Source organism: Mugil cephalus, chromosome 2 (genome assembly GCF_022458985.1).
Source record: "Mugil cephalus isolate CIBA_MC_2020 chromosome 2, CIBA_Mcephalus_1.1, whole genome shotgun sequence".
NCBI lineage: Eukaryota > Metazoa > Chordata > Actinopteri > Mugiliformes > Mugilidae > Mugil > Mugil cephalus.
The window spans coordinates 26,047,918-26,064,361 of NC_061771.1; the positions used below are offsets into that span (position 1 = coordinate 26,047,918).

Here is a 16,444-nt window from a genome sequence, read left to right on the forward strand (position 1 = left end):
AAGTTTTGTCTTTGAATTGCAAAGTGCACCTTTTTAATTTGAAAGCAGCATCACTTCCCTTTCTGTGCCGTGCGGACCCGGGCTGACTTGACTCATGAAATGCATTCGCGGAAAAAGTTATGAGTTGGTAAATGTGTGGTTTCACAATTAGCGTCATGTCACAGCAACCACACTTACTGGGATTTTGCTGTAAGCTTACAGTACAAGTTACTGCGGCAACGTAACGAGTGAGGAACGAGTGAGGTGGCATTTTACAAATACAAGAATCTTAAAAGTGTCTTAATTTGATGTACCACAAAATACGAGAGTTTACAGTTTGTTTGTTTGTTTGTTTTTGTTTGCTTTTTACTGAAAACTAAAACTTTTCTTGCTTAACAAAGACTTAAATTTAACTAATGACGTGACATTTACTTAGAGTCGCTCCTAAGGCAAAAATGATTCTCAATCGCCCTCTAGTGGTGGCTAACGAGTATCACAGCTGTATTCATATTAGGGTGTGTTAATTTGCATACATTTCCGTTTAATGCCTGATGTAGATTTAAATTTAACTGCAATCTGGTCAAAACATCCTTTAGTTGGATAACTGCTCGAAGAGCTGCTCTAAAATGACAAAAAAAAAAAAAATTCTCAAACATCAGTTTGCATCGCTTTGCGTTTATGCAGTTTAAAATTGAACCCAGTACAGACAAAAATCTGATAGAAACTGCGAATATATGTCTCGGTTGTTATGTGCTTTTGTTGTGTTAACGTGGTGGGGGTTCATAAACCTGCCGACGCGATCACAGAAGCGGGATACGGTTCTCTTTTTTGGGTGGAAAAGAAGTCAGACGTGATATAAATTATTAAATTTAAAGTTGAAGGATGAAAGATTAAAAGGGACTGGGGTTAAAGTTAAGGTTGGTAATGATTAGTTTTAGGGTAACTGTCCAGGAAATTAATTTTCATTCAGTATTGTTTAAAAAAACAGCTTCTACATTTCAAAATTGAGCTAAAACCTTAACAGAAGTCTGTGCATGATTGCAAAAGTGCCAGTAAACAAAGGAGGAAGTTTCAAACACTGTCACAGTTGCTGCAACACCTCGCCCCCGCCTAGCCATCGCTCTTATGTTTTCGACATCAGTGGTCTTTGCTTTATTGTTATTGTGATTATTATTTTTTGACTTGTTCCGTTTGCACGGCTCGCCGGTTAGAAAAGGAGCAAAAAAAGAAAACAGGAAGGAGAGATGAGTTTGAAACTGAAGGGAGAGTGAGCAAGAAACAGCGAAGGGGAGGAGGAGGAGGTGAGGGAGCGAGGGAGGGAGGGAGGTGTGCAGCAATTTCCTGTAGCTGCGTTTACATCTGCGCCTCTCAACCTTCCCCTCCGAGTCTGTATCTGTCAGTGAGTGAAGAGCACGGGGCGAAGCTGAGCGGAACAGGATGCAGGCTATCAAATGTGTGGTCGTGGGAGATGGGTACGCCATTATTTTTTTTTTTTACTTACTACACTTAACTTGTTGCAACTTAAGCTGCCTTAAAGTCTTGAATCCCGGGGCTTGGGCTCGGCTGATGCACCGCGGGAAACATTTGGCCCGAGGCTCAGAATTTCGTCTGACGGGGTTCTGTTAACGGTCTGATCAACTTCCGCAGTGATGTGGCCGACTTCTGTGGCGAAAAGAGCTTCTAAATACTTCTGTGCTTTGTTTATGATTATTTTTTTTTACCAACTTGTTGGAGAAACTGTGCAACCATGTGACATGTAAATCTTTAGGTGTGTGTGTGTGTGTGTTTGGCGCTGCTGATTCGGGGTGAGGGCGCAGGATGAGCGTTGCAGGCCACAACATGCTGGAATATGCTTCAGAGAAGCAAAAAACTCAGAGCACGGACTCCTTCCTCTAGATAGAGATCATGAAATACAGAAATAGCAGTAAGGAAAAACACTGATTATAAGAAACTGATAGATTTAAGAAACAGGAAGGAGTTTTAAGAGGCACTGGGGCTGGGTTTAGCCAAAGCTTTCCCCTAACTACAATCTTCACTCTTTGGTGAATTTATTTTGTCCTAGTGTTGAAATGTGCTCTGTCATAAAAGGATTGGAAAATGTGTCATCTGCCATGTTAGAGAAGCTAACTTCTACATTTCCTTGAAGGTGGAGCTAAAGGTTGAAATGATGCTGGAAATTGCAATGCGGAAGTATCTGAGCTCTATCTCCAGGAGAATACGTATAACAGCGTAAAACTAGTCACAGGAGGCGCTCAGGTGCTGCGGCCCTGCACTTCCTTGAGTCTGCTGAAAACGCATTTCGGGCGAAGTCTGCGAGACAAAAGTTTTCGTCATTTAGCTAAGTTTCCCGTAAATCCGTGCGCGCGACAACAATCTCGCCTTGCAGCACTGGCTGGCAAATTAAGATGCTTAAAAACTGGTTTCTCAAGAAAAACAAGAGGAACAGACAAAGATTTGTAGCGCCTCTTTAAAATTGGTTAGGCTTTGGTCGTTTGGGGTAAAAGCTGGAGCGGGAGCAGCAAAGAGGGAGGAGGTCGGTGCAGATGGATGGGTCAACAAAACATTGGAGGTTTTGGTGACACTTGCTCATTTGCTCTCCCCTGACCTGAACCAAGTGTTTATAAGTTTTAATTTTCTTATACATGGTCTTGTGCACATTACTTTATGAACATCAGTGTCTAAATGGACGACTGTTCTTTAATTTGTCCCACATTAACAATAAAATACGAATACTACTTATGAACTATATACTGTATACGTGAAGATTGCTAGCATACAAAGGGTTACCCTACACTTGACTGACACATTCAAGCTATTATTAGACACAACCTCTTTACAGCGTTTGTCTGGGTTGGAGAACTTGAACCTTATTGTGGCAGTACAAAGGTGCTCTGTTGAGTTTCTAAACTGAGACAGGAAGAAGCAATGTGAGGAATCTGAAGAAAATAACTTGTTTTACACCTGACATCACATGGCCAGTGGTTACAGGCAACCTGGTGTAAAGTGTGTGTGTGTGTGTGTGTGTGTGTGTGTGTGTGTGTTGGGGTGGGGGTGGGGTGTTGAGTAACTGATTCTGTTTTTCTGCGTAGCCCTACAGCAGCGGTTGACTTTGGGACCAGTATTACAGCAGGCGACCTTTGCACGGGCGTACCTCGTGGAGACCTTTTAAAAAGATCCAGACCAGCCGCACAGTTTCTGTGACATGCGGACACGTGCTCGTCTATCGGTGTGACTCAAACACATAAAAAAAAAAAGAGGCTTTGCTTAACAGACAGAAGAGGAAGTTGGCCTCAGGTTAGGGAAGTCTGATGCAAGTTTCCGTGTACAGACGTGCAAGGTTCCCAGGCTTCATTTACAATTTAATAGCACTAAACAATCATTTTAAAACATCCCGCCGGTTGAATATTAACCCGCGTCATGTTCTGTAAAAATTTACAATAACTGATTTGGTGAGTTTGGACGCACAAATGGGCGTGGGCTCACTGGCAAAAGGCTATTTTTGATGCTCGTCGGGGTTTGTCTTTGAAGGAAGTGAAATCCCAAAAAAATTCAACATGGAGGACGCTATTGTAGCTTAGTAGCTGCGTTAGAACAAAGAGAGATGGTTTGCAGACTGCAGTAATATGATATATGATTTACTTACACCAATCAGGAATTACATTATGACCATCTTCCTAATAAAGTGTAGGTCTCCCTCCAAAACAGTTGTGGCTAATCAGGGAATGGACATGGGTCTTCTGAGGGTGTCCTGTGGTGTCCTTTGGGTTGAGAGAAGGGGATTCGGTGGATCATCCCACAGATAGTGGATCAGTTTTATGGAGAGAATCTGGAGGTTGACACCATGATGGGTGCTGCCATTAAAGAGTGTCACTGCTATGGGGTTGGGGCGCCTGGTCTGGTATTCGTGACGTGAATGCCAGGTCCAGAAGTTTCCCTGCAGAACATTAAACTGTCACAAGATTTACGTCTCCTGTCGGTGGTTTTAATGTTTTGGCTTTTCGGGGGACATCTCTTGAATAAACAATGAGCGCTGTACCACAGGCAACATGGCTAGCTCTTCCTGTCACCTGACACTCCAAGACCACTGTCGATATGGTGCACTAGGCTGTAGGAACCGTAGTCGTGTGAGATGTTTCCTTGTGGTGAACATTTGAGGAACTAGCTTGCGACCTCTGTCAATCACCTGTATCCGACACTCTTACTGGCCGTCGAAGGTTTTTGGGGCTGCATGGCTCCTGGGTCCCTCCTGCGTACACGCCCCTTTCAACTTTACATCACCCTCATGTTATTGAAACAATACGTCATGTACTTCGCTTATGTCAGATACCCACGTTTCAAAGTCTATAACCAAAAGAGTAGAACCTGAAGAAGCAGTAGGCTGATGTGTAATACCACGAGCGGCCATGAGAAACAACGGTAGTGACGGTTTCGTCGAGGGGAAGCTGAATTCCCGTGAGAATCCACCTTGCCAGGCTTCTTGCTTTTCGTTTTTGGCCGAACACAAAAGTCACATGAGGAGATCGTCTTGTTTTACGTGTGACAGTGATTGTTCCTAATAGTTCTGTGTGTGCCCAGATTTTTACAAAGACAGACAATAATTTCTACCTTCATGCAAACTACAGCTGCACATATACGTACGTACCAGCTACGCGAACAAACACAGTTAGCTAAATGAAGCGTGCTGCTTCTGTGTGGTTGAGGCCATTGCACCGTTTGTTGCGGCTGTCGGGACTGAACCAAGTGGTCTCTTGGACATTTAAGATGAAAATGGCAAAAAGAACGTGAAGGAATACCAAAAATCAGATAAGTAGGCCTCAGAAGAGTTGAGAAAGAAGGAGGTCTGAGGTACAAATCTCTTTCTTTTTCTTTTTTTCTTTATAGGCCATTTCAACTGGTTCCTGTTTTCAGCTCAAACTGATGCTTTTGAAACAGATCAGTTCCTTTTTGACTCACACTCGACCGCAAAACACACACGCTTGCTCTTTTATACCTTTGCGAGCCATAATGCACGAGCGAGGCCACAGTCCTAAACGGAACAGGCTCTGCAGGCCTCACTTCAACTGTTTGCATTTCAGATGAAAAAACGCGCGTTGACACACTTCTCCTTGCGACCGTAGCTCTGACACTGAATTCAAAAAATAAATGACCACAACAGCAGTTTGGAGACACAACCCACCAACAAAATTACCTTGAAAAAAAAATCAAGATATGTGTCCTCGCAGAGATATAAATGGTCTCTTAGTTGCTATCTGGGTGGTTTACACCACCGCTGAGTCATCGCATTGGACTAGCCCTTTTAAAAATGCTAACTCAGTGTGATGTTATTTTTGTAGTTTCCATGCAAAACTTTAATCTGAAAGTAATTCTCCTTCATGATTATTCGTTATTAGTTTGTTTGATTACACTTTAATGTTTCAGTCAAATTACAGAAGTTCATATTTTATCTGTTATCTTGGTCTCTGAACCTGATCAGAATAGTCTCGGCCAGGTAGTTAATTTTGTACATACATAATTAATCTCTAACGTATTGGTCAGAAGTAAAAAGAGACTCGTGAAGGTGTACGTGTGAATTATTACCATTATTTCTATTCTTTTCTTTTCTTTTATTGGGATCCATTTCATATCAAACACGTATTTTTATTTGCAGGACTTTTTATCCATTTCTTTTTTGACATGATTGAGACCCTTGGAAAATAAGTCTGAAACTGTGTGCATGCTCAAATACCCAAAACCTTTCGGGTTTTTTTTCTCGTTTGGATGTCTTTGATTTGGGTGATCTGATGCCAAAAGGAAGCGGGTGAAGTCCCATCTCAATTTTATGCTGAATGCAACAAGTGCCAGATATAGAAACATGAACTCAGATGAGTCAGGAGGCCACCCTCATCACACAGACGTTTCATGTTATAGACAGCCTTCAGCGTCTACGGCGTCCTCCAAGCAGCCAGGAACCGGGAGGAACGGGGTTACACTTGTCTCAGTTACGACAAAGCAAGCCGTGTCATCGCAGGTGCAACAACAGCCTCACTTATTGTGAAGGAAGCCTAAAAAATGCACCGACAGCTGCGGTTCTCTACGGACTATAAATGTCTTTCTGCCACACTGCACCTGAAACCTGCGTCTTTAAATACAGTTTTACAAATCGGCCTCAAGTTAGGCTTCGCTGAATCTCAGCAGCGCCTCGTGTGGTCTACTCGTTCATCACTCCTGAGAACAAGCTCCCCCTACTGGTAGTAAAACATCACAGGGGAGCTCAGGAAGTTCCACGAATTGAGCCACGGTTGATGAATTTTCATGCTCCATCTGAGCAGGATGTGCCTATGAAATCAAGTATTTCTGATGAGCAACATCTGCCTTTAATCTGGTTTGGTGGTCCGGAGGGTAGAAACATTTGACAAGAAGGCACATATCCAGACACCTTTCTTGTGGCACGTCCTCGTACGTTGTTGCATGGTGTCGGCTCAGAGGCATTGCTAGGTCATGGCTGCTTATCGACTTTACGTGACTGAAAATGTGAGGGCTGACAGATGCAGGGAGTCTGATTACATTATTCAGAATATACGGAGGAGTCTGGGCCCGAATTGAAACCTTACATAAAAACAACAACTACATGAAAGCCACGAGGATAAAAACCCCCTGGAGAAGCTTCTTGAATGAACAGAGAAACGTCTTCAAGAGAAAAATCCGTTTGTCTTTTTCTTCTAGCTTTGTCTTTTGGAAATACCACAACCTAGATGAAAGAAATCTATAAATGTGAGGTGTTGATGTGAATCCGGAGCACCGGGGAGTTCAGGTTTCCTGTTCTCGTGAGGCTAACCGTTCACTTTCATCACCGAGCTAACAGCTCATCGCCCGGTTGACGAGCCTCTAAAGCGGCGCGTTTGTTCCGTACGCTCCGAATCAAAAGCTTAATTTCGAACGTGTCTACGGATCTTTTCAGTGTGTGTCGTCTCACAGTTGAAGCGCACAACGAACCGAGCGAGCTGCAAGCAGTTCGAGCCCATTTCACTATGAGTCAGACGTCTGTCAGCGTAAAACGTTGCATCTCTTCCTTTAATTTCTCAATGCATGTCACGACATTCAGCATCTTGCACATTGTGTAGTGCTGGACATTTGGTTGTTTTGTGAAAGTTACGCAGTATGAAGTTTGGAATGGGATGTGACTCCTGGTCTCCTGGTAAAATCCCATCCACCTTTAATCTTCCTCTCAGTTTTTTTTTTTTTTAATGTATAGCCTGAAACTCTGTCTGTGTTTATTGTTTTTGTTCTAATATCTCTCCGTATGTGTTTTTACTTGTGTTATTCAGAGCTGTGGGTAAAACATGTCTTCTCATCAGCTACACAACCAATGCCTTCCCCGGGGAGTACATTCCTACTGTGTGAGTATAACGCACCCACATGAGTCCCTCCACCCCCCCACCCCACCCTACTCTCTTTCTTTAACTTGCCCTAACCGTCTCTTGCTCAGAAGCCACATAGAAAAACTACATTAAAATAGAAAGCACGCGCTCTTTTATTTAGATCTTCTTAAAGCATTGCAGTAGAAACAGATAAACCTCAGCCTTCGGTGTCTTTGTCGCAGCAATAAACACGAGCTGCGGTGCGCTGGCACACGTTCAAAAGTGTGTTAACACACGGGCAGGTTGGGGCTGGCGGCAGCCTGCAAGTTATGAGAACACATTTCTGCTTAAAAGCGTGCCTGTTCTAATCTCAGCCGGTCACAGCCAACAGAGGACAAGGAGGGGAAGTAAAGGATAACCCCTCAACCTCAATGCTGCCGTGGTCCTGAAAGTGCTGGAATGTAACTATTGCTTAAGTGCAGTCATTGATTTCCAGGTCAACTTCTACTTCTAGTCTGCTACGTTGCACGAGGAAACGGGGAAATGTTTGGATTTCCCATTCAGAAAAGGATATTAAAAACCAAAACAAAAAATTAGCGGTTATTTGCTTTTCAATTAAAAATTTTAAATAATTTAAATTGAAATTCAAGGCGTTTGTCTTTACCAAGGTCGAGAATGGACAAACAAAAATATTAAATCATTAGAAGACAGAAACAAAAAAAAAGTGCCCGTTTTTGTTCATGTTGTGCGACCAGAAGTAGTCGTTTTCAAAATAAGAGCACGCGTGAGGCGCTGTGTGACAGAAGTTGACAGATAGATCAATCAGTAAGTTGTTTTGTTGTTTAACAAATAGAAGAATAGAATAGAAGACTCTCAGGCAAGTTGACATGACTGTAAAAAAAAAAAAACCTCATACATTTCAGATTAAAACTGAAAATAACTACATATAATCAGGGAATAGTTAGCTACGAGCTAACATTAGTCTGATGTGTGTGCATTACTTTCTGCGGATGACAAGAATTTGTTTTACCAATATCGTCAGAGTAGGGTTACAAAGATGTTTTAGCTGCTCGGTTTTGCTAGCTAGGGAAACCACAGATCGTCATAAAATTGGGCAGAAACACAGTACGGTCCTCATACATGCTCTTACTTTGAAAACAACAACTTCCAGTTACAAAACGTGAAAAAACGGGCGCTTCTTTGTTTCTGTCTTCTCATGATTTTATTTTTTATTTTAAGAAACAGAAAATTAAAATAGACCGTTTAAAAAATATATCCATTCTTGACCCAGATAAAGAAAAATGCCTCGAATTTCAACTTTCAGTATTTGAATTTTAGAATCGAAATCAAATAACTTTTCCCCTTTCGCGTTTTCTCAACGGAAAATCCACTGACTAAAACATACACGGACCAGTTTTAGTGCAACAGTGCTCCAAATGTCACAGAGGGACTTGTTGCTTTTCCTTTTAGTTAATTTAAGATGTGTATTTTATTGTAAATGCGTTAGATTTGTGTCAGTGGTTAAAAAAAACGATGACGTAGGAGTCATTTCAGATTTTCTGTAACTGACGTCACTATTTTGTATCACAAACGAAAGAAAAATCAGCAAAAAGATCAATGTGTGCAGAAAATAGTTGTCAGGTTAAACCATTAGGGATTAAACTTTGTTCTGACCTTAAGGCGAGACAGTACAGGTGAATAGGGTAAAATTTCTAACTAAAAGATATCACCATGAAACTTCTCCAGTTGATCACATACATAAATACAGTATTTTTTTGTATTGCAAGTTTTCTGTGAATTTTATATTTAACTATGGAAATGAAGAGTTCTCTACTCTGCATACATTTCCAGAACATAAATCTGAATAATGGCTAAAGTGAGGTACGAAATTGTTGTTTCAGAGTATTAGATTTCCAGGTATTAACAGAGGGAATCTTGGATATCTCTTTAAATCACAAAATACTGTCCAAACAGAGTAAAATATATATAATATATATAACATAAATCAGACTCTGGATGATATATGAAAAATACTCTCTAGTGCAAAAAAATCCTGCATATTTTTGTTGGAAACTACTATGTATCAAAACCAAATTGAATAATATGCTTAAAAACATATTATATAATCATATCAACATATATGATTATATGATGTATGAAAATGTCAGATGCGTCAAATGATCAACATTAGCTAGAACAGCACCTTTTAAAATAAACTGAGGATGTGGTTTTTGTGTGTGAATCAAAAATAAAAAAAAAAAAAAATAGGCAATGCATTAATAACACCTAATGGTAATAATGATAAAAGCAAGTGAAAAAAAACAAGGGGGAGTGAAATGTATCAATATCCTGTGACAGAAGTGAAAACCAAACAAGCTGTGATAAAAAAAAAAAAATAAAAAGAAAGAAAAAAGTAAAAAAAGTGATTTGATCAGTCACACCGCGTTGGTTAAATGCCAGTAATTGTTCCGTTTTGAACCGTCTGAAAGTGCGAGCTGGACAAATTCATGACAGGGAAGTGCGGTGCTGCTAAAAACAGAGCCGGGGGTGTTTAGGTTACAGAAGAAAAAAAAAAGAAGAAGAAAGAAAAGAAATTAAGAGACGACAGTGTTTTTGTATTTGTGAACCCTTCAGACACATTTTTCATTTAATACAGTTACAATGAATTTAACAGCAATGAATGAATAAATAAAGGTAGTGTCATAACTCAAAAGAGAAGTTAAGCAATGTAAAATTAAACTGTACCGTTTCAGAGTGAACACACGGGGGCGCTGTTGCTTAAATGTATAATTGAAAACTACATCCTTGTAATTCTTTTAGTCTAACCAGTGGCGCCAAAACGCCCCCTGGCTGACATATAAGATAAGAAAAAGATAAGATAGAAAAAAATTTAAAAAAGAAAGAAAATTATTAAACCAACATCATAAAAAATCTAAATGTTTAATATAGTAAAAAGATATAGTAGTAAAGTAAGTCATGTCCTTGTTTTCACATGATTGTGTCAGTAAACGTTCCAATCAAATGGTGAATAATATTTTATACTATACTTTATTTTATTTTTCCAATATTTTTAATATTTTATACTATATATTCTTTTCTTTTTCCAATATTTTTAAAAGAAAGATTTTTTTTTTAAATTGCTGTTTTCATTATTTTTGGAGGGTTGTCTTAATGTATTTTGAGTGAAAAGCTTATGTACATTTAATGATGTTTAATAAGAAAATTTTATGTATTTATGTTATTTTGTATGTGTGTGTGCGTGAGGCAAACTCTTCACATTGTGGACTAAAGTTTATTTCCCCGGGTTTAAAGCTCCTCTCAGATCTGAGACGTGTCATGTCTCATAAAGGGACCTTTCCACAACACGGGGGTGGGGGACGTATAAATCAAACAATTGATTGCTTGAATAATCAGTGAAATGAGCGGCTGACTGATTGATCGCTGACCTTTTCTGCCCCTTCCTCCTCCTCTCTCTCTCCCCCCTAACAGATTTGACAACTACTCAGCTAATGTGATGGTGGACAGCAAGCCAGTCAACCTGGGCCTCTGGGATACAGCTGGACAGGAAGATTACGACAGGCTCCGCCCCCTGTCCTACCCACAGACGGTACGCGTGCAGTTAATTAGAAGAAGAAAAAGAAACACCCACTTTGTCTCCCGCTGTGAAAGGAGAGAGTTTAAATCGCGGCCGTCAGATCCATGAACAATAAGGCAGCCTGAGCTACGGCCTCATTAGCTTGAGAGACGGAAACAGAAGGGGGAAGGAGAAAAGGGAGACGTTATTGATGACGGTGCAGCTGTTGCTGGAACAACCTGAATCAAATCTGTCTAGAAAAATCTACCCGGAAATTTCTCAAAATGTTAAATGTTAACACTGTTTGTGATCACGTGCAAATAGAAAATCAATGGTGCAATCAAAAGGTGCAATTACCTACGCTGCACGTATAGTGTCATACAATGATGCTAATAGTGACAAGGATCAAATCCTGGGTTGACATCTGGTCGGTGTTTGAAATTTAGGTTTGTAGGAGGCAAAAAAAAATACACTTAATTAAATAGGTTACATCACATTTAATCCATCATCCGAATTGAGGAAGTAATTCATTGCCTAATATTATAATATTAATGTTGCACATATATCGAATCAACAGTTCTCTTTTTTTTTTTCAATTCTTAATTTCACACTGGAGGTTATATTTTGTGCTAAATTAAACTAAATTGTTATTGAGTTACTACAGGTACGGAATAACATATACACCAATTGGCCACAACATTATGACCACTGACAGGAGAAATAACATTCACCATCTTGTGGTTCTGCTGGGCAACTTTTGGGCCTGGCAGTCATATGTATAGACACGTAGCACCCACCTAGACCAGACCAGGTAACCCCCCCACCCCATAGCAATGACACTCCTTGATTGCAGCATCCCTCCTCAGCAGGATGCAGGAGAGGCACAACCCTAACTCTAGCCCTACGCTATATTAGGAAAGTGGTCATGATGTTATGCCTGATCGGTTTGTATTCATTTGCATTGGTCGCATTCCCACTTTATTAAAAATCTACCGTCTGATCTTCTCTTGTGGTATTTTTCAGGATGTTTTCCTGATCTGCTTCTCCCTGGTGAGCCCAGCGTCCTACGAGAACGTCAGAGCTAAGGTGAGCTCCGTCCATGTGATTTTGGATCATTTGGACAAAAATCATGGGGTTTAACATGAAAAAAAAACAAAAAACAACACTTGTTGCACCATGTGTTAGTGGAACAGTAGTTGAAGAAAGATAAGCCGGTGACAGGATCACCCATGCGAGCTAGGCCACGCCACCGTCTGTATCATCACTGCGTGAAGCTTGGACAGCTGATATGCAAAATCTGTGATCTGTGCACAGCGGTGGTGCAGTCAGGTCAGCTGAGATCTGAGGAGTCCCAGTGGTTGGTGTATTTACATGACTGATAGATGTGGTTTGGATTTACACTGATTCATCTGATGCCTTTGCCCAGAGAAAGTACGCATTTAAATCTGGTTTATGCCTCTACGGGACACAGTCTTTTCTTTTCAGCAAAGTGTCTGTATCTCCACTCCACAAGTGGACCAATCACAGCTCTTGCGGTCTGTCTCTTTGTAATGCGTAGATACATTTCTGGGGGGGGTGCACGGGTATAGCTTACCCATAGCTTCGTGGGCCAGATGTATAGAACATGTATTAGTGCAGACTTAATGAGCAGCGCATGGCCCGTATAGCCACTCACGCACATTGTGCAGCGACTATATAGTTTAGAGCAACCAAGATCTAGAAATAAACATAAATATACAAATACAAATGAAAAAGACTGTTTCGAAATCCAAAGATATATATAGTTTCTTGAAGACAGTTTCATTCAACGTTCCTACGTACTGACGAGGGAGTTGAGGTCTAAGTGAGAACATGTAACCCATCAACAAAATGATGTGTCGTCTGAATGTTTCAGACAAACGTGTTGTGGAGAGATTTTTTTTCAGACTGTGCTGCCGACTGATGGCAGATTACATGCCTCCTTCTTTCCACCCTTCTCATGTTGTTTGCCCTTTGTACTCTGCCTCCTGCCAGTGGTTCCCAGAGGTTCGCCACCACTGCCCCTCCACGCCCATCATCCTGGTGGGCACCAAGCTGGATCTGAGGGACGAGAAGGAGACCATCGAGAAGCTGAAGGAAAAGAAGCTGGCGCCGATCAGCTACCCACAGGGCCTGGCTCTGGCTAAGGACATAGGTCAGTCATGGTGTTGCAGGGGCACGACTTTATATCATGTGTACAATGCACGTGTTTAGAAGAACAGTAGTAGAAAATGTCGAATTTCTAGCTCATCTGAGTTTTGGCCACAGCCACAAATTCCTCCTCAAGAGACAATTAAGAATCTTTTGTCAAACCAAGGACAAGACATGATCTGCAGCTATGCAGGTATTAAATAATAGCTCTGGTCAGAATTAAATTACGGACATGGAGACACGCACTTCTTTGCATTCTAGCGACGGTGTGTTTGAAAGGCTATTTTGATAAAAATGTGAAGATATAGAAATATTCTTACTTAGTACCACAAAAAAATGTAACACAGGCTTGTTTATTTAGGTTTGTAGATTTTTTCCCCCAAATCCAAGTTTGGAACGATCCATTTTTTCCCCGATTGCGTTGAACCTGACAGAGTCAGCGTGTAAAATAAGGCTTCATGATTGGCTCAGCAGCGATAGGGGCGGGGCCTACTGTGTACAGGAGGCTTAGATTGACAGGTCTAGTGTAATGTGTATTTAAATAAAGTTAAATGTGTTGGGAAAAGTTAAAACGAATATGTAAAAAAGTGTCTAATCAACCAAAGATTTTGCGACACCCCCCCTGCAGTACAATCGGGAACAGACCCCCCATTGAAGACCTATGTTCTATACAGTAGTAAAAGCACACAAACGCATGAGAAGCAAAAAAGAACAAATGAAATGAGAAAGTAGAGGAGCAGCAGCCTGGGCCTATAGAAGCGCAACTAAGAGATGGATCGGTGCCACCTTAGTCAGCTCTAACTATAAGCTTTATCAAACTCGATATCACCAACCACTGGGTCTGAACGATGAAGCCCATGTGGAAGTGCAAAACACTGCAGTTCATCGAGTGGCCACTAGAGGCTCCAAAAGGGAGCAAATCCCCATAGACCCTCATGTTAAAAAGCCCAATTTTACAGCATTATTAAACATGTTTACAGCCTGGTAAAACGAACGGTTTTGGTCTCAATGGTTTATTTCACTCCTCATGACGACTGTACAGGAGGACTTTTTCTAACTCATCTGTTTATTTTTTTATTAAGGTTTAAAATTCTGCATAATTAAGGGTGTTCCAGGTCTGAGTGGCCGGCAGTAGCCTGAGCTAGCAGGTAGTGGAGTGTTGTGTGGGTGGGTCTCAATGTCGGACACGACCCCCTACGTCCATATTTGGAGTATCCGAGTGTGGGCGGAGTAAAGCTCATCCAAGATGGCGACCGTGGGCTCCGCCCACTTCAGGCTTCATTTTTGAGGTTCAGAATCCAACGGGTGACGTCACGATGGGTTTGTGCATGGTATATACAGTCAATGGATAACACAGGAAAACAAAGGAAGTCGCCGCTTAGGGCTTCCGTATGTTTCAAATCAATCTAAATGGTTTATTTTCCTGAACCTAACTGCAACTGAAAATGAACGAAAACATGCACAAAGGGAACAATAGGTCAAAAGGAATGTTTTTTCTGTGCCTCTAAGAGCAGACGTGTCGCTTTTAATGCTGCAAATGCTGTAGTCGACATGTACTGTAGCTTCCACACATCGTTTTCTTACAAGTCAGCCCGCACGTACACGATGTCTTGAGAAAAATTCCACAAAGGGTGCAAACAGCATTATCGATCGGGTCCACAAATTATACGTTATTTCTAAAATCGCAGGTGGCTTTGTACAGCCGGCTTCCCTTGCTTGGTCTTTGTGTCTTTACCTGCAGTTTTTATTCACACGTCCCTGTTTTCAGATGCGGTGAAGTACCTGGAGTGCTCAGCCTTGACCCAACGTGGTCTGAAGACCGTGTTTGACGAGGCCATCCGGGCCGTCCTGTGCCCCCAGCCCACGAGGGCAAAGAAGAAGCCCTGCACACTGCTGTAAACGGTGAGAATAAAGCCAACACAGAGGGCGAAGGTGAGGAAAGATGTAGGGATCACGTGGTGAAGCAGAGGAGGCCGGGTGAGGGGTCGTTCATCTGTCCCTAGGATCATAATCGGAAAGGGATTCTGTTGAGTTCGTGAGGACCCTTTACTGCCGCGATGACGCACCGACGATAGAGGCAGATTCTTGTAAAGTGATTTCGCTAATGTCACATTTGCTACGTAGAAATAAAAGTGCGTCTCACAGCAGTTGGGTGATTATTTCCAAGTCTTCCGGGCACATATGCAATTTACCAGTAGGAGGAGGACGGGGCGCGAATGCAGACAATAATTTGACAGACAACGATCCCGAGCTTTACTCAGTGGGAGATGCATTAGCAGTTGAAAGACACAAGTAGAAAAAAAAGGAGCTAATTTTTGAGCTCCAGACTTTTTTTCAAAATTACCATAATAACTGTAGGACTGGTTGTACCATGCTTGCAGTTAATAATCGACAGCGCAGGGAGGATTTAAAGACGAGAAGGGAGGGGATTATTTTTTTAAAATGTGTAAAAATGAGGATGAGTAGTTGCTGAGAAATTAACCATATGTCCAATTTAACCCGTGATTCATGTTTTGTTTTTGTTTTTGTTTTAGATTCTTGCAGAACAACAGAGGAAAAGACAAAGGCATACAGACTGCTGACCCTGGTTTTTAAGAGGATTTGAAAGTTCTATCTATCTAATATCTATTAAACTACAACGATCTTAAAAGTAATGTGTTGTAGCTAAACAGTAGTAAACCTTTCTGTACAGCATCCCTAGAGGTGGATTTTTTTTCTTTCGTTGTTGTTGTTGTTGACGTTTTTTTTTAAAGCGCATTATAAATGCTGCAGCAGACAGGAAACCAATCTACCAACTGCTCCAGTATTCCCACCAGAGATTCATCCACGAGCTTAAGTGGAAGACCAGGAGCCAGCTTTATGTAAAGTAGCAAACTTCCAGCACACCGAATTTCGCAAGACGCCTTTATAGGCTGTCAAAAACCTATGGGCAGCCTATAAAGGCGTCGTGTGAAATTTCACTTAATAAGAACAACATCTGTGCAATATGCACCGTGTTTTAATGAGATTAGTTCATGGCGTTTTTTGGGGTTTTTTTTGTTCGTTTTTTTTGTTTCGAGAGTGATGAACAATGAGAAAACATGCAGATCAGGAACGGTATTTCTTTGTGAGCAGGGAGTCAAACAACGTCGCGTTGGAAATTAAATTGTTACGAATGTATTTTTTCTTGTGCTATTGCAATAAAAGATCTTTGATCAGATCAAAATGTTTGCAGACATTCGATTTTTCTTTCCCACAATCACTTTCGGTCTAGAACACAGAGAAGCCTTTCTGTCGCGGTACAGACGCCGTGGTTTCCTGCGGGCAGCACCAGATACATATACGGCATCATGTGCATGAACCCAGCTGTGGACTGAATGAGCCGAGCGTGGAAGCTGATGTCTAA

The 16,444-nt window shown here is 41.3% G+C and overlaps 1 protein-coding gene across 1 annotated transcript; it reads left to right on the forward strand.

Annotated features, from left to right (window-relative positions):
- The first annotated feature begins 1,296 nt into the window (after positions 1-1,296).
- On the forward strand, positions 1,297-16,264 carry rac2 (Rac family small GTPase 2). The gene is made up of 7 exons (XM_047578738.1): positions 1,297-1,451; positions 7,284-7,355; positions 10,806-10,923; positions 11,914-11,976; positions 12,904-13,063; positions 14,828-14,961; positions 15,594-16,264. Exons 1-6 carry the CDS (start codon positions 1,417-1,419, stop codon positions 14,956-14,958), a joined length of 579 nt encoding a protein of 192 aa, XP_047434694.1. The 5' UTR covers positions 1,297-1,416; the 3' UTR covers positions 14,959-14,961; positions 15,594-16,264.
- The last annotated feature ends 180 nt before the right edge of the window (positions 16,265-16,444 follow it).